The sequence below is a fragment of the Choristoneura fumiferana genome, chromosome 11 (genome assembly GCF_025370935.1).
Source record: "Choristoneura fumiferana chromosome 11, NRCan_CFum_1, whole genome shotgun sequence".
NCBI classification, from domain to species: Eukaryota; Metazoa; Arthropoda; class Insecta; order Lepidoptera; family Tortricidae; genus Choristoneura; species Choristoneura fumiferana.
Genome location: NC_133482.1, coordinates 639,935 through 666,430, shown reverse-complemented (window position 1 = coordinate 666,430; position 26,496 = coordinate 639,935). Strand labels below are relative to the sequence as shown.

At 40.2% G+C, this 26,496-nt stretch overlaps 2 protein-coding genes across 2 annotated transcripts in view; both read right to left on the bottom strand.

The window, feature by feature from the left end:
• Positions 1-79: 79 nt before the first annotated feature.
• PKD (serine/threonine-protein kinase D3) lies at positions 80-25,049 on the bottom strand. Its single transcript, XM_074093996.1, is given in 18 exon segments — positions 80-890; positions 1,009-1,234; positions 1,773-1,955; positions 2,525-2,708; positions 3,169-3,399; positions 4,016-4,170; positions 4,407-4,592; positions 6,163-6,301; positions 7,958-8,087; positions 11,837-11,922; positions 12,967-13,097; positions 15,077-15,329; positions 18,852-18,952; positions 18,955-19,005; positions 21,940-22,002; positions 22,005-22,082; positions 23,821-23,965; positions 24,892-25,049. Coding segments are annotated over 17 exon segments (2,460 nt in total). The 5' UTR covers positions 25,015-25,049; the 3' UTR covers positions 80-890; positions 1,009-1,013.
• LOC141432432 (ADP-ribosylation factor-like protein 2) overlaps positions 21,023-26,496 on the bottom strand; it is a 221,445-nt gene continuing 215,971 nt past the window's right edge. The window contains exon 6 of the mRNA XM_074093988.1: positions 21,023-21,108. The gene's annotated coding sequence lies outside the window, so the exon portion shown is untranslated. The remainder of the gene's footprint in view (positions 21,109-26,496) is intronic.

Here is a 26,496-nt window from a genome sequence, read left to right as displayed (position 1 = left end):
GTTTGCGATTAATAATGATTTGTTTTAAATAACAATGTTAGCTTGCTAGTTTCATTAAGAGATAAATTAATTTCTTGAACAAATTGAAAAATAATAATTCACTAATATTTTACGCTGTAAAATTTACAGCTACAGATGTCAAAATTATTCTACTCTGCTAAATGTGTTTCACAGAAAGAAGCAACTAAAACCAGAAGTAATGGTTCAGTAGGAACGTCAATTTTAATCTAGAGCTTCATCCCTGAACCCTCAACTGTTAGTACCGACTTTTAAAACATCGAATGTATAATATAATTGTAAAGAAATATCCAGTTTTTAGATGACAGCAGGATTAGAAATGAATTATCAGTTTAAACTTCGTACGAGAAGTAAGGGAAATAAGAAACTGATTGACTTTAAACAGTGAGTTTAGCCAGCTCATAGGTTACAGCTCATTAGAACCACCCGGCACCCGACCAGCACCGCCTCGACTTTCGGCGTCCACTCGTTGTCGAAGCGTGCGGGCAGCGAGTGGTTAACTTGCCGTCCGCGCGTGGCAACCTCGCGAGTGAGGTGATCCGGTGACGCTTCAGAGTCTTCGCTTTGAGTTGATGTAGTAAGCGCATGCCCATACAAATCCATATGATGAATACTAACCGCTCGAGGCGAGGCGGTGCTGGTCGGATGCCGGGTGGCTGTAATGAGCTGTGATGGGACCTTTAGTCATAAATAACACTTGTAGAAATTGTACGTAAGTCCAAGTGCAGGATTGGATGTGCGCTATGTGGACGACATGTCGCCCCAGGGGCAAGGGAAGGGGGCTTCATCGCACACGCACCAGCAGCTTCTTCCACTTGAGGCGCAGGAAATAGCCGCGCGCGCGCACTTCGCCTACACGCTCCGAGCAGTCCCTGCACAAGAACAAAATGTGTCAATTTAATAACCATGGCGGGCGCGGGTTCGGGCTCGGCCCAGCGCGCGTCGTCGCTGGGGTGCGTGAGGTGAGGGCGGGAGGCATGCGGCACTCACCCCGGTCACGGGTCTCTTGGCGCGGGCTCGGCGGGCGCGGGTTCGGGCTCGGCCCAGCGCGCGTCATCGCTGGGGTGCGTGAGGTAGCGTCGTCCGACGCGGCACTCGAGCGCGCGCAGGTCCTCCCAGGCCTGCCGCGTCTGCAGCCACACGTGCGCCAGCGACTTGTCCACGCTCAGACGCTTGCGCTGTTTAACTTGCAGCAGGTTGTTGATCAGGTCGATCGCTAAACACAAAAAAACATCGTCTCATTTAAGATTACAATTTAAACGACTTCAAATAAATTTTCATAAAAATAGTACATTGTACAACAAATGCATAAAACGAGCCATTTTACCCGAGACGTTCATACAGCCACCCTAGCCGACACGGCGAGGGTGGATAAGACACGTCGAGGGGAAAATGGGTTCAATGCTCGAGTATTTTTACTTTGATTGCAAGGAAATTAAATACTTGGCAACCAACGGTAGCAACAATGGTCAATTACTATGTACCTTTTATTTTTCATGCATTGCTTTAATCATATTTTTTTAATTCCCCCGCTATTTTTTATTTCGCGGACGCCATTTTTAAATAGTTCATACCCTATGTTATTCCGACAGTTACGAGTATGACGAATCTAATGCTACCTCATATGTTAGATTCCGTCTGGACGTTTAGCCTGCAGAGTGAACCAAAGATACGAAACGATAAGAAATAGACCTACGAGTACATACGCTCAAAAAACATAACCTAGAGGGGCTAGGCAGTCAGGTAATGAGTACCTTCCGCAGAGATCTCCCGCCAAGGTTGCGGCGGGTACATGAACGCTGCGTTCTGTATCTGCTCGCCAATGTCTTCGTCCTCGTTGAAGGGGAACGTGCCAGAAAGAGACACGTAAACAATCACCCCCACCGACCACATGTCCAGCGAACGGTTGTAACCCTTGTTACGGAGCACCTCCGGAGCTGAAACGATCAATAATTATTAACCTTAATATACCTCAATATAACCTTAATATTATAGATACTAAGGTTTTCTAAAATCGGGAGAAATCTGACTAGAATTAAGCGGGTAATTAGTTTGTCACTAATTTAAGGATCGACCAAACTGTTTAATATACGATGACGCATCATAAATGTTGTGACGTGATCTATGCGTCAAGTTATGATTGGCTAAATGAATGTGATACCTTTTAAAACGATCTACTATATATATATCCGTGCAAATTTACAGCTTTCTAGCATTGATAGTCCCTGAGCAAAGCCGCGGACGGACAGACAGACAGACAGACATGGCGAAACTATAAGGGTTCCGTTTTTGCCATTTTGGCTTTGGAACCCTAAAAACAGTTGAACTACTCATATTTAGCAAAAAAAATACACAATGTAATCGAACCTTTTTAAGGGAGTCGAAAACTCGATCATAGCGGAGTCGTATCCGATAGTGAATTCGTATCCGATAGTGGAGTCGTATCCGATAGTGGAGTCAGATTTATTATTCACTTGTCGGAGTCTCGAGTCGACTAGGTACTGACCGAGGTAGGCGGGCGTGCCGACGACGGAGCGACGGAACGACTTCTCGCCGATGATGCGCGCGAAGCCAAAGTCGCACAGCTTGACCTGCGGCAGCGCGCCGTCCGACGACAGCAGAACGTTCTCTGGCTTTAGGTCGCAGTGCACGATATTCTTTGCGTGCAGGTGCTTCAGTGCCACTAGAATCTGACGACAAATTATGTACAGTCATCATGACCAATATCTGACATAACAAAGCGTGCATAAATATCTGATACGACTGGTATTTCTAAGGCCAGTAGCACGTGTCAAAAATCTTTTTGCACGCTCCGCTGCGGCAGATGTTATGCAGGTGACTGTAAGCCTGTACACCATGCAGCGGAAACTCAGCGTAGTGTATATGGTAAAGCACTATAGTGTTTTTCAAGTTTAAATATTATTAAAAATAAAATATTGCCAATATAAACGAAAGAAATATAAGTAACAAAGATTTTACGTTATGGTATTGTTAATTGATTGATTCAAGCACTACTTTGCGGACGTCCAATATCAATGAACCACAACCTACCAACCTTTGCACTACTCACGTGCAGAACATTAGAAGGACATATCAGTGTTTTCATGCAGCATCCCACCCTCATCCACTTCTACATAAATCAATAATTACCTGCGCAACCAAATACTTGGTGGTCCTTTCCGTGAGCCGGCCCTTTTCATGGCTGAGTATCATCTCGAGCATGTCTCCCCGCAGCTTCTCCATGACGACGAATATCCGCTCGGGCGTCTCGAACATCCGCTCCAGGTTGACCACGCCGGGGTGGGACAGGTTCTGGAGTATCGCCACTTCGTTCTTCAGCTGGGCTTCTTGTTTCGTCGGGAAGCGGAGTTTGTCTATCACCTGTTGGTAGCGAGGCTTTGGATAGTGGCGTAGTGATATTAAGGGCCTGTTTCACCACTTGTCGACTAACTTTAAGTGTCAGATAAAAGTAATGCCGTCTTTGTTTATTCGGACAAAACAAACAGAGACGGCATCACTGATATCCGTCACTTAAAGTAAGTCGACAAGTTGTGAAACAGGCCCTTATTATTGTTATTAAGACGCTGTCTATTCAAATAGTCTTCGTTTTAACGGTACTATGTGGATATGTGGTGTACCTAAATTGAGATACGGCCAAATTATTTATTATTCAACAGCTCTTAGAGCTGATGCGTGTATATTACTGCACCTGTGTTTTTTTATTTGTGTTCAATATTGCTTGGAGCATTGTAGTGCTCGTAAAATTGTATGTCTCAATAACGTCGCCTCGTTTAACCTTAACCTCAACCTGAGCCTGGTGAGAGCTCTATTGTGGCCTAGATAAGAGTGCTCTAAAATTAATCTCAATTGTAGGTTCACTGTAATAAAAGTCTAGTTGTCGCCTGCAACTAAGTCTGCATTGTTCTTACTCTCCGGGTTGCCTAACGAAAATGTAGACTCCAAGTGAGTGGTGTAAGTGGTGTCACTGTTATGTAACCTTGATGGCGACGGGCTGGTGCGTGCGGCGGTGCAGGCCGCCGTACACGATGCCGAACTGGCCCGAGCCCAGCACCTCGTCGGGGTGGATCTGGTAGACCTGCGCCATCTCCGCGCCGCGGCAGCCGCTCTCTGATTCAGCGCACATCGTCTCCGCTGGAAGCACAGCACACGGTTCGTCAATTGGTCACTGCTAATGTGCGACCTCTTGTGATCGCAACTTTTAGTCTCTGCCTATATAGAGAAATGGTGAATGCTGTAATGTTTTCGAATGCGTTGGACAATATGGTCTCGAAACCGCGTGGGCTGTGGTTTGTATGCACGCGCCCGGGTGCGTTCTTGCGTGTGTGTGTGTGTGTGTGTGTGTGTGTGTGTGTGTGTGTGTGTGTCACCTTCGGGGTGCGCGACGGTGACGGGCAGCAGCGCGTGTCGCACGGCGGTCTCCCAGGAGCGCGCGAGGTAGGCGCCCACGCCGGACTCGGGCGGCGGCAGCGCGCCCGCGCCCGCGCCCGGCAGCCCGTCCAGCCCCACCATATAATCCACGTTCGCTGTGCGGATCTCGAAGCAGTGCATCACGTCTGCGCACAATAAACTAACGTCACTTCCAAGCTCACTAATGCCTTGATACACGTACCGAGTGAACGGGCGAGACAGTGCTCTCGGCCGAGTACTCGGTGCGTATAAACATAGCGAGCGAGCGAGCGCTTAACAAAACTCGCTTTTACATCACTGTCTCGACTGAGAAACATTTTACTGTCTCGCCCGTTTGCTCGGTACGTGTGATCAAGGCATAACCCAGTCTCGTTATAAAATGTGTACGAGCTATACACGTTCATTATAGCTAACAGTTTGTTTTTTAACGCTTTGGTTCATACTGTAAGCCTGTAAATGTTAATTTTATTAATAAATAAATAGTAATAAATAACTCATCAAATTCACTTCATCGGCTTATTAATTACACTAAGCGATCAGTCCGCGTTTGGGAAGCAAGCCAACAGTATCAGTTTACCTTAATTCTATCAAGTTTAAATTAATAAATCCATTATTGTAATTATCAGTGACTTTTATCAAATTTCCCATACAATTGACATCGACTCCGAACATTGGTCCTTCGAACCGGATTTGAACCGGTTCGAAGGACCAATGTTTGCAGTCAATGTCGATTTGACGAGTTAGCAATAATGAACGTGCTCGTACAAAACGTGTTACAAAAAATACCCTTGACAGGGAAAGGGAGGTAAGTTTGTTTCTTGTAAAGAGTCCATTGACTAATGAATTATGATACTTATATGACTTGCAATAAAACATTTGTCAATGAAGCCCGGTTGGCACTTCATGACTAATTGGTGCCTGTTGAATTTAATTTGTAAAAAAGTTGCAACCTAGTACTCCATTCAGTTTCCCCTTCAGGTTTCTCAATCTTAACAATTTATTTTCACACTATTTTTTAATAACTACTAGTGTAAGGAGGCGATCGAGGAGACGAGTGAACCTCACGTATGATGCGTAAATACTGTCTATTAGCGTAAATTAATCCTTATTATATAGGTTACATAATGGGAGAGTGTGCGTTTGGTACAGCTCACACTACACTAGAATAAAATATCCGGGTCAGATAGCAGTGGTAGATCCACCAGTGGGAGAAGATTGGGAGGTATTTTCCTATCCCCCAAACCACGTCCCCTTGGGCTACTGTGAAATTTGAAAATCGAAGTTCGTATCATGTTGTCCCCCTCACTCTCGTATTAAATAATATTAACGTCAGCGGGACGGCGGATTTAAAATTTTGCACTTCGTAGTTAAGGCCTGGATCCTCCACTGACAGATAGAATGATACAGAATGGTCTGGATTTGTTTTTTTACCTCCGAGTCGAGATTTCTTGCATCGGCCAACCGGCATTTGGAATCAATAGTGACACCGAGCTCAATAAATGCTTAACGTAGATATTAAGTTTACATGTTCTATTGTTCACTTCTCTTATTCAATAATTAGCATGTGTGGCTTGTCTGTAAGTATTAATTATTAGATTAAGGGGCTGTTTCACAACCCATTGATTAATATTTTAAGAGACGGATAAATTTAATCAATGGATGGTGAAACAGGGTGTAAATAAACAAAAAAAAAAATGATAAAGTAGTGGTTGTGACCTGCGCCGGCGTGCGGCGTGCGCGCCGTGTCTATGGCGAGTATTTCGTTGAGCGGGATCTCCTTGTAGTACTTGGAGCCCTGGTCCGACTGGAACAGCGTGATCGACTTGCTGTCCAGCCGCCAGTAGTGCCGCTTGATCTGCGCATACGCAACACACGTCTAACCACTTGACTGTCCGGAGTGCGCGACCAATATGCCTCAAACCGTCCGGGTTTTCTATCGACGGACGCAACGCGCCGCGCGTCCACAATTTTCCAACTACAAGGTTTTGAATAAAGAAAAAATACTGTGACGTAAATTAATGTTAACTCATTCAAGTACTATTTATATAATTATATGTTATTGTGCGAACCAGTTCCGTACAAGTAATTTAAAAGTCTCGTATGGAATCAGTTCTGCAACTCCGGTTCTGTAGGCGGCCGAAGGGACCAAATCAAGGTTAAACTTTATGACACTAAAGTATCCACGGATACGGACGGGTTGAAGCATTTTGGTTTTGGATACCATGGTACCGTCGGACTGTCAAGTGGCTAATAAGTAAATAACATAACTGCAATCTTATTACCTACATTTTTACAAACTATAGCTACGAGATTTCGTTTTTTTTGCATTAGAATGAAAGTAAGCGATCTTGACGTATCTTTTTAATAAAAAACACTTGTGAAAAATAAGTCACAGCAAATATGTAACAATCAGCAAGGACATATGATCATTTACATGCTTTTGATATCATAAGTAATAGTAACTTTTTTTTTTAACTTTTTTCACTAAATACACTCCTCAAGATTGTTTACCCTTTTTCTAATGCTAAAAAAACGAAGTATATACCTACTACTTATTATCTACATTTTTATTACCAATTTTCTGGTGGTTGCTAAAATTAAATAAAATTTTATTTTTTATGTTACACTAATCGATATTAAATATTCTGGGTCAATTATTTTATTCCCGTGTCCCGTTGACAGAGTGTTCTACAGAGAGAATATAATGCAATTAATGTGCTTAGGAGATGGTCCATAAAATAATGGGCAAAAATATACGCTCGCTGAAGGTTAACCATTGAAAACGTATAGAAATTTATAGTTTTGAAGAGTTGTCCAGGGGACGTAACCATGACAACGAGATACAAGAAACAGTTCATCGACCCAAAGCTCATTTATTGTGTAATCGATATGAAATAATTAATTTAATCAGGAGATATTTTGAGGATGTTATAACAATTACTTTGCTCCACCGCGACCTTTGATAGCTACGTTTTTACAAGAAATGTGTGTACATGCAGTTCCTCCACCATTTCACTGTAACCCATCTGTCACCACCACGACATAACACTGACGCGTTTCAAACTCAACCAGAGTACATCGTCAGAGCAACGCAACACCACTGTTTACCATGCTATCTGATATACATATGTGAGTCCAAAACCAAGTATCGGGAGATGTAGTACGAATTTACAGGTTCATCAAGCACTCCTTTGCAGCCAGATAATCTGGGCATCGCAGGAGAAGAGTTTGATGAATGTGGCCATCGAGTCTTCCAATGAGGCTGGCATAGTCACACAGGTACACTTAAGACTTTAAAAAATAATATATGTAGAAGAAAAGAAAAATAAAACAAGTAGCATGGTAAACGGTTGTGTTGCTTTGACGACGAATTCTGGTTGAGTTCATCAGTGTTGTGTGGTGGCGGTGATAGGTTGAGTTTGAGTGATTTATGTGGTCTTACAGTGTGGAGGTGGAGGTAATACATGAACACATTTGCTGTATTGAATAGGTGGTGGTGTTGCGCACTGACCTGTTTGTCCTTGTTGGTGAAGTGCACGAGCCAGCCCTCCTTGATGGCCTGCCCGGTGCGCTTCTTGGCGTGCTTGACGGACTGCACGATGCGCATCAGCGGGATGTTGGCGCTGGGCGACGACGACGAGCTGCAAACCTCAGCGCTCAGCGCTCACAAGTACGGGGCAAGGGGGGGGGGCGAAGGGGGGGCTGCTGTCTGGTGGCTCAGGGGGTAACGAGAGGCATGCGCGAGAGGACGCTGTTAACCCTTGCTTCACACTGCTCGCGAAGTTCTCGACGAAGTATTCGGAAAAGTTGATCGATGTACCAACCGAGTTGGACGAAGTAAGACGACGTGCCTCTCCACACTATTGTATTCTTCTAACCTAGTTCAATTTCGCCAGCAGTGTGGAGCTTTAGGTTAGGTTTAGTGACAGGGCGCCAATAGAGCGGCTACTGCGCGGTAAGATTTAATTTGAGATGGATGCGTTGAAGATATTGTGTGAAGGGACTGAGTCTCCGGCCGGATCGGAGTAACCGGAATATTTGACCGCAATAAAATATTCCCTTGTGAACCATTAAAACCCATCAATTGAATTGTAATTGCACGATTTATTAAATTCCCAAAAAACACATCGTGGAAATGTATGTGTATTTATCAAGTGCCTTTAATACTAACTGTACGGACACAAAGTTTGTACCTAGACAAAGACGTTCAATGTTTAGCCACTCACGCCTCAGGTTTGACGCCTCAGGTTTGTGCGCGGGCGCAGGACGTTTTATTCGCAGCTTTAGAGACGTTCGTAATGGGAAGAGTTTGCTCGGTTTATTTGATTCATAGGTTAAGTTATGGCGTTACTTTGCATGTCAATGTTAAATTTATTTGAAGTAATAATAGTCCGATCTTAGAAAGAAATTAAAAATGCAACAAAGTATCTGCAAAAAAAGATCAGAACGACTAGGATTAAGCTGCTTTAAATATATCGTTGCGACCGAAACAAAAATGAATAATTTTAATTAAAACTAAAATGTGATCTTATTTATAAATAACTTGTTTATTTATTCGTCTGTCTTCATCTGTCACTTTGACGTTTAATTTTGTCTATGCTCAAACAAAAAAATTAGTTTAGTATAACAGACACGTAACATTTTATAAATGGGGGTAAACAATCAGATTTATGATATCGCAAATCTCTAATTGAGAGTAATAAAAACAATAAAAACGGACAGAACAAAAAGCGACGTACGGAAAAGTGCTTGAATTTTCGGACAATAAAGCGAGACAAACTATGAGAAACACGAACTGCACAATATTCACATAACCATTGTTCCCATTACATATATTTCTCTGTATTTTACGTACACTATATTTTGCCCAAATATCGCTCCAAATACAATATATCGTTAGTAAATGTTTACTTGGGGAATTAAAATAAAGGTCCTAATCAAAAATATTTTTCGCTGTACAATAAGTGTTATTCTGCTTTGACCTATACCACTATCCCCCCCCCCTTACTAATATATTCGATGACAACTATTAAATAGAACTCATAACTTATTTTTTAATAGTTGCCGGAGACTATAGCCATGTTTAAATTTTTAGGGGCTGTTTCACCACCCATTGAGTAATTTTAACTGACGGATAAGTGTGATGCGTTCTCCCTCTATTCGAACAAAACAAATAGAGACGGCACCACATTTATCCGTCAGTTAAAATTAATGAATGGGTGGTGAAACAGCCCCTTAATCTGATATCTCGTTCCTGCTAAAATAGTCTTGACAATCGGACAACGAAATGAAATAGGGTTTCGTTATTTCCTAGCTAGTAAAAGTATAGAGGATATGAAAAGTATGGACAGTCGAGAGCTTATGAAGCACGTTCCAGCTGGCACGTGAGGTATCCCATCTTAGGCCTCTAGGTTGGCAACGCGTCTGCCATACCCCTGGTGTTGCAGTTGTTTATGGGCGGTGGTGGTCTCTTACCATCAGGAGACCCACTTGCTCGTTTGCCATCCAGTCGAATAAAAATAAAAGTGAAAACTTCAGCGTGCTCTTCACTATATAAAAAACTAGCGAGCCGCCCCAGCTTCGCACAGGCAAAGTAAAAAAAAAAAACGGCCAAGTGCGAGTCGGACTCTCGTACGAAGGATTCCGTACCTATACAACATTAGACATTAGCATAAAAACGGCAAAAAAAACACGTTTGCTGTGTGGGAGCCCACCTTAAATATTTATTTTATTTCAATTTAATTATTTATTTTTAAAGTACATTCATACAAATAAGTAGGTACCTGTTGCCGTTATTAATATCGAGCAAAAAAAAATCACGTTTGTTGTATGGGAGCCCCCTTAAACATTTATTTTGTTCTGTTTTTAGTATTTGTTGTTATAACGGCAATAGAAATACATCATCTGTGAAAGTTTCAACTGTCTAGCTATCACGATTCATGAGATACTGCCTAGTGACAAACGGACAGTGGTGTCTTAGTAATAGGGTCCCGTTTTTATTACCCTTGGGCACAGAACTCTAAAAAGGTCTCTAATCAACGGCACTTCACACACATTTTTCAGCTCAATTTCCCAAAAACTACACCCGACACGCACGAAGCCCGGGCGCGTCAACGTAGAGTAAATGCATTTTTTGGTTAGATTGATATTTTTAATTTCGTAATATCTTTTGAATGGAATGTCCGATTTGAATAATTCAAAAAGTAATCTACAGGCATTGAAGCCGTCTTGAATATTAAATTATTTATTTGGGTAAGGATTAATACAAAGGTATGGATAACATGGTCTGAGTTTAGTCGTCATTTCTGTCAACTTTTAAAATGTAAAAAAGTAGTTATAGTGACGTAACTACAATAGTTGGACATATGGTACGAGTATCGCGAAGTGTTTTGTAGATCTTGATGTATTCTTTAACATCGTAAAACATTTTTTTATTCTATAATCAAAAGTTTCTACAGCGCATGAAAGATGCTTTATGGCAACTTTTTTACACTGAGTTACATTATTGTAGTTTTAGTACGGAACCCTCATTTTTTCTGTTAGTAAATATAGCCTATGGCCGCCAACCTTGCTAAATTTAAACTGGTCGAGTCTGATGTTTGCGAGTGTGGCTTGGCCATCATATATTTCTCTCATGTCCTCTCTATGACAACTCCTTCCTTTATGAACAGCTTATATCCTACAAAGTCCCATTACCTACGTCCATCTCAAAGACGTAACTATATAGGTATATAACTTATTGAACATATTTATAAATAATAATGATATTTAAATTTAAATATGTATTCCTCATCTCACTAAATTTAATTTATCATGTGTACCTATGTAAAATATCTTTGTTTCTTTCGCTTTAATCCCATGTAATCTTCTCCTGTTGAATTCCCTATTCCGTATTCCAAAATCCCGTATTTTCTATTGATTTTGTTTCCTTAATACCTTTACGCATCTGTGGCGGAAGTGCAAACCGCGCGAGCCAGTAAAAAAAATAGCCTATGGCACTTTGGAATAATTTAGCATTCTAATAGTGAAAGAATGTTTAAAATCGGTCCAGCAGTTTTGAGTTAATTCGTAACAAACATCCAAATATCCAAAGTTTTCCTCCTTATAATATTAGTATAAGTATAAAAGTATAAATAGTATAAGTATATATATATATATATAGAAGTATAGATAAACAGCATGGCGGCACTTCAATCTCAATATTGTCAAAAAATAAAGGCTTTTTTCTTTAGATTCTCTAGGGGGACAGCAGACCTCCCCCCCGCACCTCTTGGCACCGCAAGTGTACGCGTAGAGTGTAGTGGAGCGACATCAGGGCTCGGCCGGCCGCCACCCACTGCACCCACCACCAGACAGCACAGGGGTCAGGGACGAGACACCAGACACATACCTGCTGGGGCGAGACGCCGACAGCTCGGGGAGCTCCTCGCGGCGCCGCCCCGAGTCGTCGGAGCCGCGGCGCCGGCGCAGCTGCACCTGCAAATGTTAACCACCCTGTTCTAGTTAAGGCGATCACCGAATAGGTTTACCAAGTATCTGACCGAATATTCGGTTTTAGTTTTGGCCTCTCCATTTCTTCCGCTCATTTCGTAAGAGGCGACAAAAGATAGGTTAAGGTATTGGCTCTGTGCACGACATCAGCGCCACCTAGCGTCCGCAACTTTTATGGCTCTGACGTTTTGAAATTTCATCGCGTCGTTGCGACAAAAATCAAACCTATAACGTTTATAATACAAAATTACTGTGATACCGTGATTTGGGTGGACAAAAGGTTGTGAATACATTTTTGGTCATTAAATTAAATGAGGTAAGTAAAAATTATTCAAAAAGTGTGTTTTATTTTCGTTATATCAGGGTTTGTTTACTTCATGTATGGTTGTACTTTTACTGTAAAACGAAAAGATAAAGCTATCTTATTGGTTTCTTTGAATAAAAGTAAAATTATATCATTGTTCTTATATCGCTTGTAATAAATTAAAATATCGTTTTCAGATCAAAATGAGTACTTATCATTTTGAAGACCGGTTTTGTGAGTATCACTCAATATAAAATTTCAACCACAAACCGTTTCATAAGGAAAATTGTTGCTGGACATGTCTTAGATGTAAAGGAATTAAGAAAACAACAGGGACAGTGGTCAATAATTCAAGCTCGCATCATAACACAAACATCTATTACTAAAATAAGGTAGTTAAAGTCTATAAAAATTGCTTTGTTAATGACAGATTCATATGAGTATGACAGATGACAGCGCCAGAACTATTTCTACTTTTGGCCACCATGAGCGCTGCGATAGATTTCATCACCCCCACCTAGTACTTCGCACCCTCCCAATACCGTAGGCGTGAGGTAACAAGAACAAAACAACCTGTCACTATTGTACCGTTTTTGTCAAACTTTGAACCTGAAATTGCTAAAAGTGGCTCCGAAGCGGTAACGTTTGGGGTGCTCTGCCTGCCCCATTTGAGAATACACGCGTATTGCTTGTGTGTGTGTGTGTGTGTTGTGATGGCAACCGACCTCGTTGTCGTCCCGGTCCCGGTCGTTAGGTCCGTTGTCGTTGGAGCCGCCCTCGTCGGACTCTTCGTCCGGCAGCCGAGTGTTCTCCGACACCTCGCTGCCGCCGCTGCTGTGGTTGTCCTGGTACTCGCCTGCCACAGACACATACTTTTTATAAGTAAATCCTACTTACATATAACAGGTATGTTAACACCAATTGGTAGGTAGTTTATTGGGTAAAAATATTATTTTCACTTCTCGTGCTCTAGCTAGTGCATAAAGTAAAATCTTCGTCTAAGATTAAGGTAATTAGGTGTAAACAGTCACAAACAAAAAAGATTCTACATATACTTTTTAATATTTTTAATTTATATAAAACTAAAAATCAATCAAAATAGATCAATTTATATTTTTTAATTATAATGGTAATGCAATGCGTGTACAATAAAAGGTACATTCCTGGTAAGTGAACAATTATTTCCAGTGATAGATGATAGATAGATAGAAACTTTAATCCTCACAACAAAATAACATGGCTCTATACACTTTTTTGATAAAAACAAAGGAATAAACGTTAAGAAGAAAAAACATGATAACAATCTTTAATCTTTAACAACTTATAATTTGAAGACGCGTGAATGTTTAAGATCTTTTTTTAAGGAAACAGATATCCTAACCCTGCCGTCGCTTTATGTTTTTGAAATAATCATGTATGTTAGGAAGAACATATGTGATTTTCCCACTAACGTCGATAAGCCAAAGGCTACTAGAAACACAGGGAAACTTAAAGTTCCATCTTACAGACTGGCTAAAACCAAAAAGTCTTTTCTGGGAAATTGCATACGTTTTTATAATAAAATTCCAAAAAATATTATAAATGAAACGGATACAAAATTCAGATCTATTGTCAAGAAGACATTAATATCAAAGGCGTATTATAAAGTTAATGATTATATCATGGACAGGCATATTTGGAAATAATTCCGATCCGCATTAGCGATCCCTTCAAATAGCGAACCTACTGTGTTAAAAATAAAGTTGTGTTAAATACTTGTGATGTAGACATATCATTTAATAATATTGTAAATCTGTTTTAAAAAAAATATATATATACCTTGTTGAGTTTCTTGCCGGATTCTTCTCAGCAGAGGTTTTTCCGAACCGGTGGTAGATTTTTTTTTGACATTCATAAGTGCTTGTTATAGCCTAAATTGAATAAATATATTTTGACTTTGACTTTGACTTTGAATCATACAGAGAACAAAAAGATACAAAACAGATATAGAGAAACCCCATTGTAAACAGGGAGCCATGTCGTGTAATGAAGATACGGCGCTGACTCAGCATAATGCCGCGGCAAACAAGCCGTAGCGCTGGTATTCTGCCAGTACCTGTGTGAGTTTGGATGCCGGCAACTGTGGTATCTACTAGTGTGCCACATTACATGCCATTGAGGATAAATACGCTTAAACGTGCGGTGTAGTGTTAAAATAAAATGTGCTAATATATATAAGTGGGTGATAGGTGAATAACAGATTTAGTAGGTACTAATTACAAAATATGTACGATGGATATAAAGGATAAGAGTAATTCAAATAAATAAAAAAAAGTAAATTATAATATGAGACAAAATTAATGAGAGGAAAATAAAATGAAATTGTTGCTATTTCATTTCCTCGCCATCGAAGTGAAAAGCAGAGTGTTAAACTCGAGCATTAAACCCATTTTCCCCTCAACGTGTCTATCCACCCTCGCCGTACAAGTTCGGGTAGCTATTTGAACGTCTAGGGTAAAATGGCTCATTTTATGCTCTTGTTGTACAATCTACTATTAAATAGTAGATAAAATACTAAATAAAAATTATTTAGTCCGTCAGTTACATTATCAAAAATCAGGTATTTTAAAGACATGTATTTTTCTTTTGACAATTAAATAAAAAATATTTTGAAGATATAGCCAATTAACGGGGAGTCCGTTGTAGATTCTACAACATCATTACAAACCAAGAGGCCACCAACAGTGCGAGTCCCGTATCTCCCCGCTGCAGTCCTTGGGCACGAGCGGGACAGGTGTGTGAGGGAGCGAGAGAGGTTTTCCTCGCTATGGAACCGCCCAGCAATAGACCACTAACCGTGCGAGTCCCGTATCTCCCCGCCGCAGTCCTTGGGCACGTGCGGCAGACATTTTCTGTGCGCGTTGTAATGGCAGTCCTTGCACTGCAGACCCTGCTTGAAGAGCCCTCGCAGCAGCCGCTTGCAGTGGCGGCACACGGTGGGCCGCGTGTAGCTGTGCACGGCGAACGTGTGCGGGATGCCCAGCGACAGCCCCCACGCCGCCGACGAGCGCGACGGCGACCGGCTGTGCTTGCCCGTTGAACCACCCAGCTATAAAGTCCAACGTAAACGCTATGTCATTTTTATTTATTAATATTTAAAAAAAAAATTGTGATAACATACACGAGATTATTTGTGGTCAAAAACAATTCGACTTTCGGCTTCTATTAAACATAACTTTCTGACAATAACTTAAAAAGATTTAAAGTTTAGAAAAAGAACTATATACAAAAATTAAAATTAAACTAAAATAACCTACCTACAAATACAAAACCCCCCCTAGATCACCGTCGCTGCTCATTGTGCCCAGAAGGCTGGCAGCATTGCCACGTTGGATCGCGAGGCTGATCCTTTGCCCAAAATAGCTGCCAGCCCTTTTTTTTGGGTCAAGTCGCCAGAGACGTGCAAGGATGGGTTACGAGAAATTTATTTGTCATGAACCAATAGAAACGCTTCATTTACCTACAGTCGCTCCGCCGAGCTGTGCTGAGCGAAGATAGGTCAATTTCATTTTCTATAGGTTTTAATATACCTATTAAGGGGCTGTTTTACCATCCATTGATTAGTGTTAACTGACGGTTAATTGTGATGTCGTCTGCGTCTATTCGAACAAAACAAATAGAGACGGCATCACATTTAGGTGTCAGTTAACACTAATTAATGGATGGTGAAACAGCCCCTAAATTTCATAAAAATTTACAGGAATTTCGGGCGGGGGTTATTCTGCTTTGTCTGCTGTCATCACTTCCTGTCGTGTCGCTAATACTCGTTTTTACCCCTGCTACTCTCGTTTCCTTTAATTGACGTATCTGTCCTCGCTCAAAATTCTCAAATTTTATTATTCTTCTTACCTTTACTGAAAACCTCATGACTACGAATAGCTATTCAAACAGACTTACTTATCCGCCACTGCTTACGCCTCCAAAGATTTGAGAATAACGTACAAACACACTTAAAAGAAGGGTGGGAGGGCGCTTCCGGCGAAATAAAATCTCGAATAACAAAAACATCATCTACATATCGTGAGTGCAGGACGTTGTGGAGTATATGTAGATGATATATGTAAATGTTATGTTCAGATGAAATTCTATTTGAGTAATTGAATTGCTTACTTTTATTATACTTCAATAATTTAATAAATAATTTTAATGAAATTAAAACTTACATTAAGTATGTAAGTAGGCCGCAAAGGATTATTTCCTTGGCTTTTTTTATTCTTTCAGAAATACCATAATTGCCAATAAGAATGGGCCACTATAAACTTGACAGAAAGTCAGTCGAGTAGCTTGAAAATGCGTACGACAATTTGTACTTTCGTGATTGATTCATAGACATTTCTGACATGGATGTTATCTTTCGGCAACCGGTATATTTACTTTTTAGATCTTTCATTAATTTTTAATTTACATTAATTTAGATTTGCCTGACAACCAATAAGCGTCTTCTAAAGTAAAAAAAAAAAGCATTTTAATATGTTTTATTTAAACGCTCATGCCATTTTTTATCAGTCATTCTAAATATGTAGTATATTTTGCCATTTTACGTTTATATACATAAAAGGCTTGCACTTGACCACAATCACGCCTCACAATACAAGAAGTTGGTTGGAATTGGAATATACTACATATAACGAGAAAAGGATGGTACGGCCGTGCCGCTTTTTTGCTCGACTTGGCGGCGGCACTGCCGTGCCCCCATATTCACTATAGCTTCTGTAATGTAATGTGTTTTTGGTAAATGGACAGTATTCAATGTTCATAATTGGATGATGGGTAGCGTGGGCATTCAAATAAAACTCAAAAGTAATCGAAAATTTATTTATTAAAATAAAAGTTAGTTACAAAAATTACAAAAACATTTTATAAACTCCCAAGTTACCCACCACCCAAGTGTGATGTTAGTCTCGTGTTTATACACCTTACATTAACGATAAATTAACAAAACTAACTTAACATAGACAAAATAAAAACATATTTTTATAATATGGACGGAAGCAGTTTCCTAAGAATAATCACAATAATAACAAATAATTCATAAAACGGAATGTCATGAAGGATTGTGCTACTATCTGTGAAGTTATTGATAAAAATATATAAAAACTTTCAACATAGAATACTTTGTGTAAATTATTAAATGAGCCCTAAACTTTTGTTGTCTTAATTAAATCGAAGTGTTACATTATAATATTTCATACAAATACACCATTAATGAGATTCATAAAAAATACTTCCAAGTCAATGTGGACTATATTATCTACATCCCGTCTTCTTCTATTATTAAAACAGTATTTAAATGAGATTACGAATTATTTCTTGAGATTCTTAAACTATGTCAAACGATTAATTCATCCAAACAACAATATTACCAGTAGGTATTGACTCACATTCTGCTCTTATTTACTTCTTGTAATTTATTATCTCAATAAAATAAGCATTCGATGGCATTTTACTATAATAAACACATTAATGTTTACTACAGTCCAGAAACTCCCTAAATATCTGTCCAGTTGGTACTACTGCCAGTTTTACCAGATTATATGATTCGCTGTACTACGGCACGGTTGACCGTCACAAAGCGAACTAAATATATGAAATTGTGTGAAGTTGCCTTTGTGCACCGTGAACGTCCGCATCAATTCTTACACGCTTTATATTCATTTGTGAACTTCACTAATGAACTTTGCATACTAAATACACCCATTTTGATTGTGTTTTAAAAATAAAGTGTAGTCAGCCGAAAGTACGTTTCAAATTGTAACCGATAGAACAAGGGCATAATTCCAAATTTTGAAAATTAACAATTTTTTTTTAGACACTAAAATTATGCTCTTGTATTACCGAAAGTACGATTTTTTTTCCGAAACAGAAACAGACTTCAAATGTGAATAAATTTTAATTGCTGTACCAACCAATTTTGACAAAATTAGAAAGAAAAGAAAGAAAGAAAGATTTATTTGGTTCCATCAGTACCAACACCATACAGTAATAAGACTAAAACACTAAAACTAACAATAAAAACTAAATTACATGGTGACACGACAGGATACCAAAAAGGCAAATTAAAACGAGATTACCCGTGACGATTCAAAGAGATTGCAGTTACACCTGAATATTCATAAAGCATAGGTAGTTCAATTGAGAACCTCCTTTTCTTTCCAGTCGGATTACAAATTTATTTCTTAATAAAAACAATAGTGCACGTCGACGATTTTCTAGTAAGCTTTAACGATTTTTCGACGCACAGCGAATCATAAAAGCCGGATTTATAATAATCTAACTTATTGTGTCGGGATACGTCAGAATGCTATCGGCTTCATACATTTAATGTTGTATGGTGATATTAACATAGGTTTGACGCAATGTGCTGTCAAGGCAGTCTTTTGCCCAGAAGGAGAAAGCGGCCTGCCTGCTGGTATAAACTTACGTTCTGACGCGTCACCGGGCGTCACGGCACGACGCGTCAGACAATAACGGCCATTTAGCAGTCGTGTCAAGTGTAGCGTCGTACGGCCTGCAGTACTCAGCTGGAGTTGTCACCGGACTTGACAGTGAGCAGATCGGCGATGCGCCTTACCAGCGAGTCGTCGTGCGAGGCGTGGGACGCGTGGGACGCCGTGGACGCGCGCGACGGCGAGCGCGGCGCCGCCGAGCCGCGCCGCGCCGCGCCGCCGCCGGGCAGTTGGACGGCACCTTCACCGCGCAGCGCTTGTGATAGTTCAGGCCACAACCTGCGACACACACACACACACATTCAAAACTTAACACTTTAACTGTCCGCGCATTACATGTAATGCACCGTCAAACTAGCTCTGCCACGTCTACGTGACGTCAGAAATGGATGATTCTATACATTTGTGCATTACCTGTAATGCACGGACGTACCGACCCATGACAGTTGCGAAAGCGAGGGACAGTTAAAGTGTTAATCAAATAGGTGGATTCCACGATCACATCAGACATTCTGGCATGTACAGTCACGTCTAAAAGTATGTATACACAAAAAAAATTGAAAAATATGTAGCCACACATTTTCATCATAAATATGTATCTATTACTGACACCAAAAAATTGTATTCATTAAACTTTTTCAGTATTATGTAATCACAAAATGCTTCAGAAAGTTGCATACTTAAATAAATTCCATTAAATGTATCCACCTCGTAGGCAAAAATAAGTATACATGAATGGGTTCCATATACATAAACCACACCAATTTGGCAAATATTTGTATACGCCGTTTGATTTATAATATGTATCCAGACTGCAACAACAAACCTTGTCTGACTGGCATAGAATCGTAAGTTGTATATTTAACTAATTTGACAATTCACGAAAACAGTGCGGACTTGTCACTGCATACGTCTATCTCACGATTATTCTATGACGCACTTGACAGTCCTTAGATTGAATTGACTTGTAAATATTGAGTATTTCAGTTTAGGGTCATTCTCAGAAAGGTGCACTAGTGCATATTCCAATAAACAATACATTTCTTTTTCAAAGTTTAACATAAATGTTAAGTGTTCAAGTACATCCAGGAAAACATCTCGTAATACGAGTACACATTTGGGCAGAGGCAGCTGAAAAATCTTTGTTTTCCATGTTTTGATAAGGTTCCGTGATATATCTTGGGTATCATCGATTACGATAGCTGTAATTTTTTTTTAAACACAATGAATATAAAGAATTGACAACAAGAGACATCATTTGCACTTGTCCACACTTCCAACACTTCACATTAAAGTGAATAGATAAAGATGTATAGACTAAAGATAGAAAACACTACCTATTTGTAACTTCAGATAGGTTATATATTATAAAAGAAAGTCACTGGCATCATGGAAGAACTTCATTTTAAAATCAATTACTTACATATACTTATACTGTCAAGTGCAAGATCGCCATTCTGTCATCGTCATTCAGAAGCTGTCTTCTATAATTAAAATTACAATGATTAAAGATTGCAAATTATAGATGCTTCAGTGGATCTGTCCTCAGTGGATGACCCGAACAACTTGATCGCTTTAATGACCACTCTGGACGTTTCCAAGTATTTGGTGATCTTGATAGTGTATAAAAAATTAAATATATCCATACCAAATCTCATCCAGCTCACTCCAGTCAGTTCATCCCCATTTCTCCCCTTAAGGGTTGCTTTTGGAGATAAAAACTAAGTACCCTATGTTCAGCCCCTGACAGTCGAAACCAGTCGGTTTCGACGTGATACCGGAACAGACAGAGTTACTTTCAATTCATCACTCCATAGTATAAAACAAAGTTGCCTTTTTTTGTCTGTGCGCTTAGATCTTTCAAACTACGCAACGGATTTTGATGCGGTTTTCACAAATAAATAGTGTGATTCACGGTGTCTATGTATACCGTAACCGTGTTGTGCCGGAACGGGTCACCAGTATATAATATTATTTTAATGGAGATATGGATTCGTAGTATGTATGTCCCTGCCCGCATGCAGGTTACGAAAGAGACAGACATGTAATCTTAACAAAACAGTAATTCTTCAAAACGAATCAAAATATCAAATCGTGTTACATATTTATGAATCAAACGGCGTATACAAATATTTGCCAAATTGGTGTGGTTTATTGTATATGGAACCCATTCATGTATACTATTTTGCCTACGAGGTGGATACATTTAAATGGAATTATTTAAGTATGCAACTTTCTGAAGCATTTGTGATTACATAATACTGAAAAAGTTAATGAATACAATTTTTTGGTGTCAGTAATAGATAAATATTTTTGATACAATGTATGACTACATATTTATGCAACTTGTTTTTGTATACATATTTTTAGACGTGACTGTACCTACAAGATGAAAAAATATAAATCGCTACTTGGAAGGGTCTGTTTCACCACACATTGTTATATTCTATGTGACAGATAGATGTGAATGTTTATTTGGGCAGATAAGATCAACCATGGCACCTCAAAATACAGAACTTTCTAGAAACTGCGTTCAATAATAATGACATGTCCCGAACTGAGTCCAAAAACAATCTGTATGCCCACACCCAATTCACCTCTCGCCCGAAGAATTCAATCGTTCACCCTGGGTTACGGATGACAATCATCCCAGCCTATATACGTCCCACTGCAGGGCACAGGCCTCCCCTCAGAATGAGAGGGCTTGGGCCATAGTTCCCACGCGGGCCCAGTGCGGATTGGGAATTTCACACACACCATTGAATTGCTTCGCAGGTTTGTGCAGGTTTCCTCACGATCTTTTCCTTCACCGCAAAGCTCGTGGTAAATTTTAAATGTAACTCCGCACATGAATTTCGAAAAACTCAGAGGTGCGAGCCGGGGTTTGAACCCACGGCCCTCTGCTTGAGAGGCGATTTGTCAAACCACTAGGCCACCACGGCTGAATCCGATCTGAATTCCGATCCGCATTAGCGATCCCTTCAAATAGCGAACCAACTGTGTTAAAAATAAAGTTGTGTTAAATAATTGTGATGTATAGATTGATATCATTTAATAATATTGTAAATCTGTTTAAATATACCTCGTTGAGTTTCTTGCCGGATTCTTTCCCAACAGTGGTTTTTTCCGAACCGGTGGTAGATTTTTATGACATTCATAAGTGCTTATAGCCTAAATTGAATAAAGATATTTTGACTTTGACTTTCAACTTACCCTCGCACTTGAGCCCTTGTCGCACGAGACCGAACAGCATCTCCCCGCAGAAGTCACAGAAGGTGGCGCCTTGTACGAATGCACCGCCAGCGCGTGCGGCCGCGGCAGCGGCGCCGCCTCCGACTCGCTGCCGCATAGCAGCGCTGCCGAATAAACACACCATTACAATAGGACATTGTTCATACATAAGTATACCAAATTTCATAAGTGCTTCTCACAGCCTAAATTGAATAAAGATATATTTTGATTTTCATTTCAATCCGAACGCTGGAAGTGGATGAAAATTCACTGGCAAGATTTGACACGAAAATTACAAGCACTGCAAGTTAAATCAGACATATTGGGTCGTGAAGGATCGGCATTCGGCACTGATTTGAAATACAAAGTCTTGCAAAAGTATCGTAGTAGGTTGGTAAAGTAACAGCAACGAGATCAAAACTATTTACAGCCGTTTGCGCGTTTTCAAAAAAATTATGTCTATCATAAGCTTATACTAAGTGCCTAATGCTCACTCTCTTGTATAACGGATCTAAGTAAATCTTAAATCTATGGGACGTTCGCAATGTATATTCAAGATATGTGTAGAAAACCAATTCCATTTTCTATCACTCGTCGTTGGCAACGAATAAGGATGTAGTATGTAGTACACTACACACCTATACATATAAGTATTATCGCTTCCCGTGACTGAGGTTGTGGCTCGTTCGATACAGTAAACCCCCTGTTTCACCATCCATTGATGCCGTCTCTGTTTGTTTTGTTCGAATAGACGGAGACGGCATCACATTTATCGGTCAAATAAAACTGATCAATCGGTGGTGAAACAGCTCCTTATTCGAAAATACAAACTGAGATATGGAAGCACAGAAAAACCAGAAAAAGAGACCAGCACTGAGAATCGAATCGGTCCTCAGCAATCCGTGCTGCGTGCTATAACCCCTACAGCACTGCTGGACAGGAATCTAGACACGAATTTTTACTATGCATACATATCTCAGGTTGTTAAAAGTAACAAATTTGGAGTTGAAATAAAAAATACAAAAAGACTCCAAAAAACCAATCATAAGCTCCTTATTCTTTTACAATGCAACGTATTATTGGAGTTATGTTGTAAGATACGTATCACAGGGAACGTTACTGTGTGATGCAGTACAATTAATCCTATTAATATTATAAATGTGAAAGTTTGTGAGTACGTTTGTGTATGTTGTTATTTTGAGATTTTATCGCTATCCTGTGGGAATATCGAGATAAAAGTAACCTATGTGTTACGTGTGTGTTTGTTACTCCTTCACGCTAAAACGGCTGGACGGATTTGGATGAAATTTGGCATGTAGATAGCCGGACATCTGGAATAACACACAGGCTACTTTTTATCTCGATATTCCCGCGGGATAGCGATAAAATCTCGCAATAACAACCGCTGACCTTAGAGTCATGAAATTTGGCATGGTTGTTTCTGATGCAACGTCAACGAAAACCGCGATGCTTATTCGAGGGTTTTTCGACAGGCGAAATACCGCTAGATGGCGTTAGTATCGTGAAGTCCGCTTGACGTTTCAATCTTGCTTGCGATTGGCTCATTAACCTGTCCTCTCCCAGAGGCACAAATTTGTGCCCAAATTCCTTTGATCCTGTTATCCTGGGAGATGACAGATTAAGATATTTATCCAATCCCAAGCGTGACAGATATGCCACACGGACCTTACGATACTAACGCCATCTAGCGATAGTTCGCCTGTTGAAAAACCCTCATTTTCGGGAATTCCCACGGGAATTGTGTAAAACCCCGGAATTTCTAAAGATTTACGCGTGCGAAGCCTTGAGCAAACACTAGAGTGTATTAATAAAACGATTACGGCTGTAATGTTTGTTACTGACGGTTGGCGGTGAGCACGATCTCGACGAGCGTCTCGTCGGCGACGTCGCTGGCGGAGTTGATCAGCTGCAGCACGTTGGGCGAGCAGTAGTCGTGCCGGAACAGCAGGATGCGCTCGCTCAGACGGTTCAGACCGTTGTCCGGGATCTGCCGACCACGATACACTCAATCATAGCGCCTATGTACCATCGAGGTAACTTCATCACGTACCCAGGAGGAACGTTTATATTACTGATATCATATTGGGATCCTTTCGACTGCCATAATCTTATAAGTCATAATGTAATGTTTAACATAATTATTGTTACACATAATTTTTTTTCCCGCTGAAACTGTACATTTTTCATAATTTTTAAATGGTCATCTTGTAGAACTCTATAGGTTAGGTTACGTTTGTTTTATAACAATTCTGAAAAATGAATGTTTTCAGAGAAAAAACGAGTTATGTCAAACATTACATTATGACTAACAATTTTCTACCAGTCGATATAGACCCTATCATATTATTGACATTCCATACATCTGCCAAAGAAATCATCAGACATCTATGTATTAGACTGCTGTTACTTAAGTAGGTACATCAAAATGGCGCACAAAATTAGTTCACAGCGCGGTTTTGTGAACAGTTCACTATAGTGTGTTGACGTCCGTGACAGGGGTTGTGTCAACGTAATATTGATGATTGATGCGCCGCGCGGTTTGTTCTTAATAGCCAGTCTAGTGCCGTACCTAAGGTACATAGATGTCGATGATAGTGAAGCTGATCATGAAAAAGGTCCGGCCCTGGTACGGTCAAGGACTCTAATTCATTAGCCTCCATGGTAACATTGCACAATAAACGTCATAGTGACATCGCAATAAGTAATTAAAAATCGTAATGACTTTTTCATTGCAAAGGTTCCATGGTGTTGGTTGATGGTTTTGAAATGCAATTGGACCCGCTAGATGGCGCTGTTGTTTGTATATTATATGTTATCGTAATTTTATTGTAGTGTTTTTTCGGGCAGGACAACGTCTGCCGGGTCCGCTAAGTGATTCATAAAAGCGTGTTTGAAAAAAGAGTCAGCTGTTACCTTTTCGTGGACGAACTTAACGGCGAGCTCCTTGAGGTGTGCGAGCGTGAGCGCGTGCGCGGGCGCCGCCACCGCGTCGCGCAGCACGCCCAGCTGGAACAGGAACGTCACCTCGTCCTCCATGCCTGCGCCCCACTCTGCCGGGAAACAAATACCTTAATTAGCTTTGCTCGGTTGGGAACGAGATCAACTGACCCATCATGATATTAAACTGTTTCATTATACACTGATAAATTTTATTTGATAGATAAATAATGTGATGCCGTCTCTGTTTATTCGGACAAAACAAACAGAAACAGTGTAGGGACACACAGCGTAGTCAGCTCATATACGAGTGGAAGTTCACTAGAATATGAGCTGACACAGTGCTAACGTTCCTCGAACCGCGGACGCGGCGGGGGGAGCACGCCGCGAGCTTTAAGTAGTTAGTAGTTCCTTACCCTGCTTTGATTTAAGTAGACGTAACGAGTGAATAATAAACCAAGTATATCAAGGTCAATCTTTTCCTTTGAAGATCCCACTACGCATAGAACCCGACCACAGCATCACAGATCTGCCATATAAAATGTATCAATGAGAGGTGAAACAGGGGTAGAGTTGCCAAATTTTATTAGCAGAAATAGAGTACCTACATCCGACTTCAAAGGAGATAAACAAAGAGTACGGACTCTTTTGGTTTATGATAAATGTTGCATAATATTACATGACTGGCACTAGTATAGTAAACAATGTGTAAAAAAAGAGTGTATTTTAGCTATTAAGTGTTATAAATTATAGAGTACGCCGACATGATATACATAGAGTACAATACTCTATTTTAGAGTAGGTACGGTTGGCAACCCTAAACAGGGAATTGATATTTGATATCTTACGTTTACAATACCACTAACATTTTGTGACTTTGCGTGTAGGTACGTGTGTTTGTTACCACTTTGTTACCTTCACGCCAAAACGGCTGAAAGGAATTGAATGAAATTTGGTACGTACAGTTTGTTTAGCTGGTGGCTAATTGGCAGGACCTCTAGATCAACAAATAGGTTACCTTACCTTAAGCCCAATATTTGCACGGAACCCAAGTAAAATTTAATTTTTTTAATTTATATGTCAAGAGAAATGCCATTGTGCAATTTAGATGAAGGACACTATGCAAGTTTCGGGAATTCCGTAGGAATTTGGTAAAATCCCAAAATTTTAATTTGACTGCCAGACCGAATAGTTAATGCGAGCAGAGCAACGCGAACGCGAAAGGCTAGTAATACATATGCTTAACAGTTACAAGAGTATGTATTACTATGTATGGCTGCTCTATGGACAGAAAAACGCGTGTTTCTAAAATTTGCGAAATACGCGGGACAAAAGCAAAAGCAAAAGCGGGGGAAACTATGTAGAATTGAAATTTTTAGCTTCTACAGACTCACGCGAGAAGTCTTGCCGAGAAATTGCGCGAGAACCGAGAAGGCATCTACACTCATGCGACCTTCTCATTCGCATTCTCGTTCGTTATCCGGAATGGGCGACAGTGCAGCGGCTTTGGTTTTGTGTGCATTAGCATATTATAATCTTCAAGAATGTGATACCGTTCTCGTTCCTCGCCCGAGAAACCTT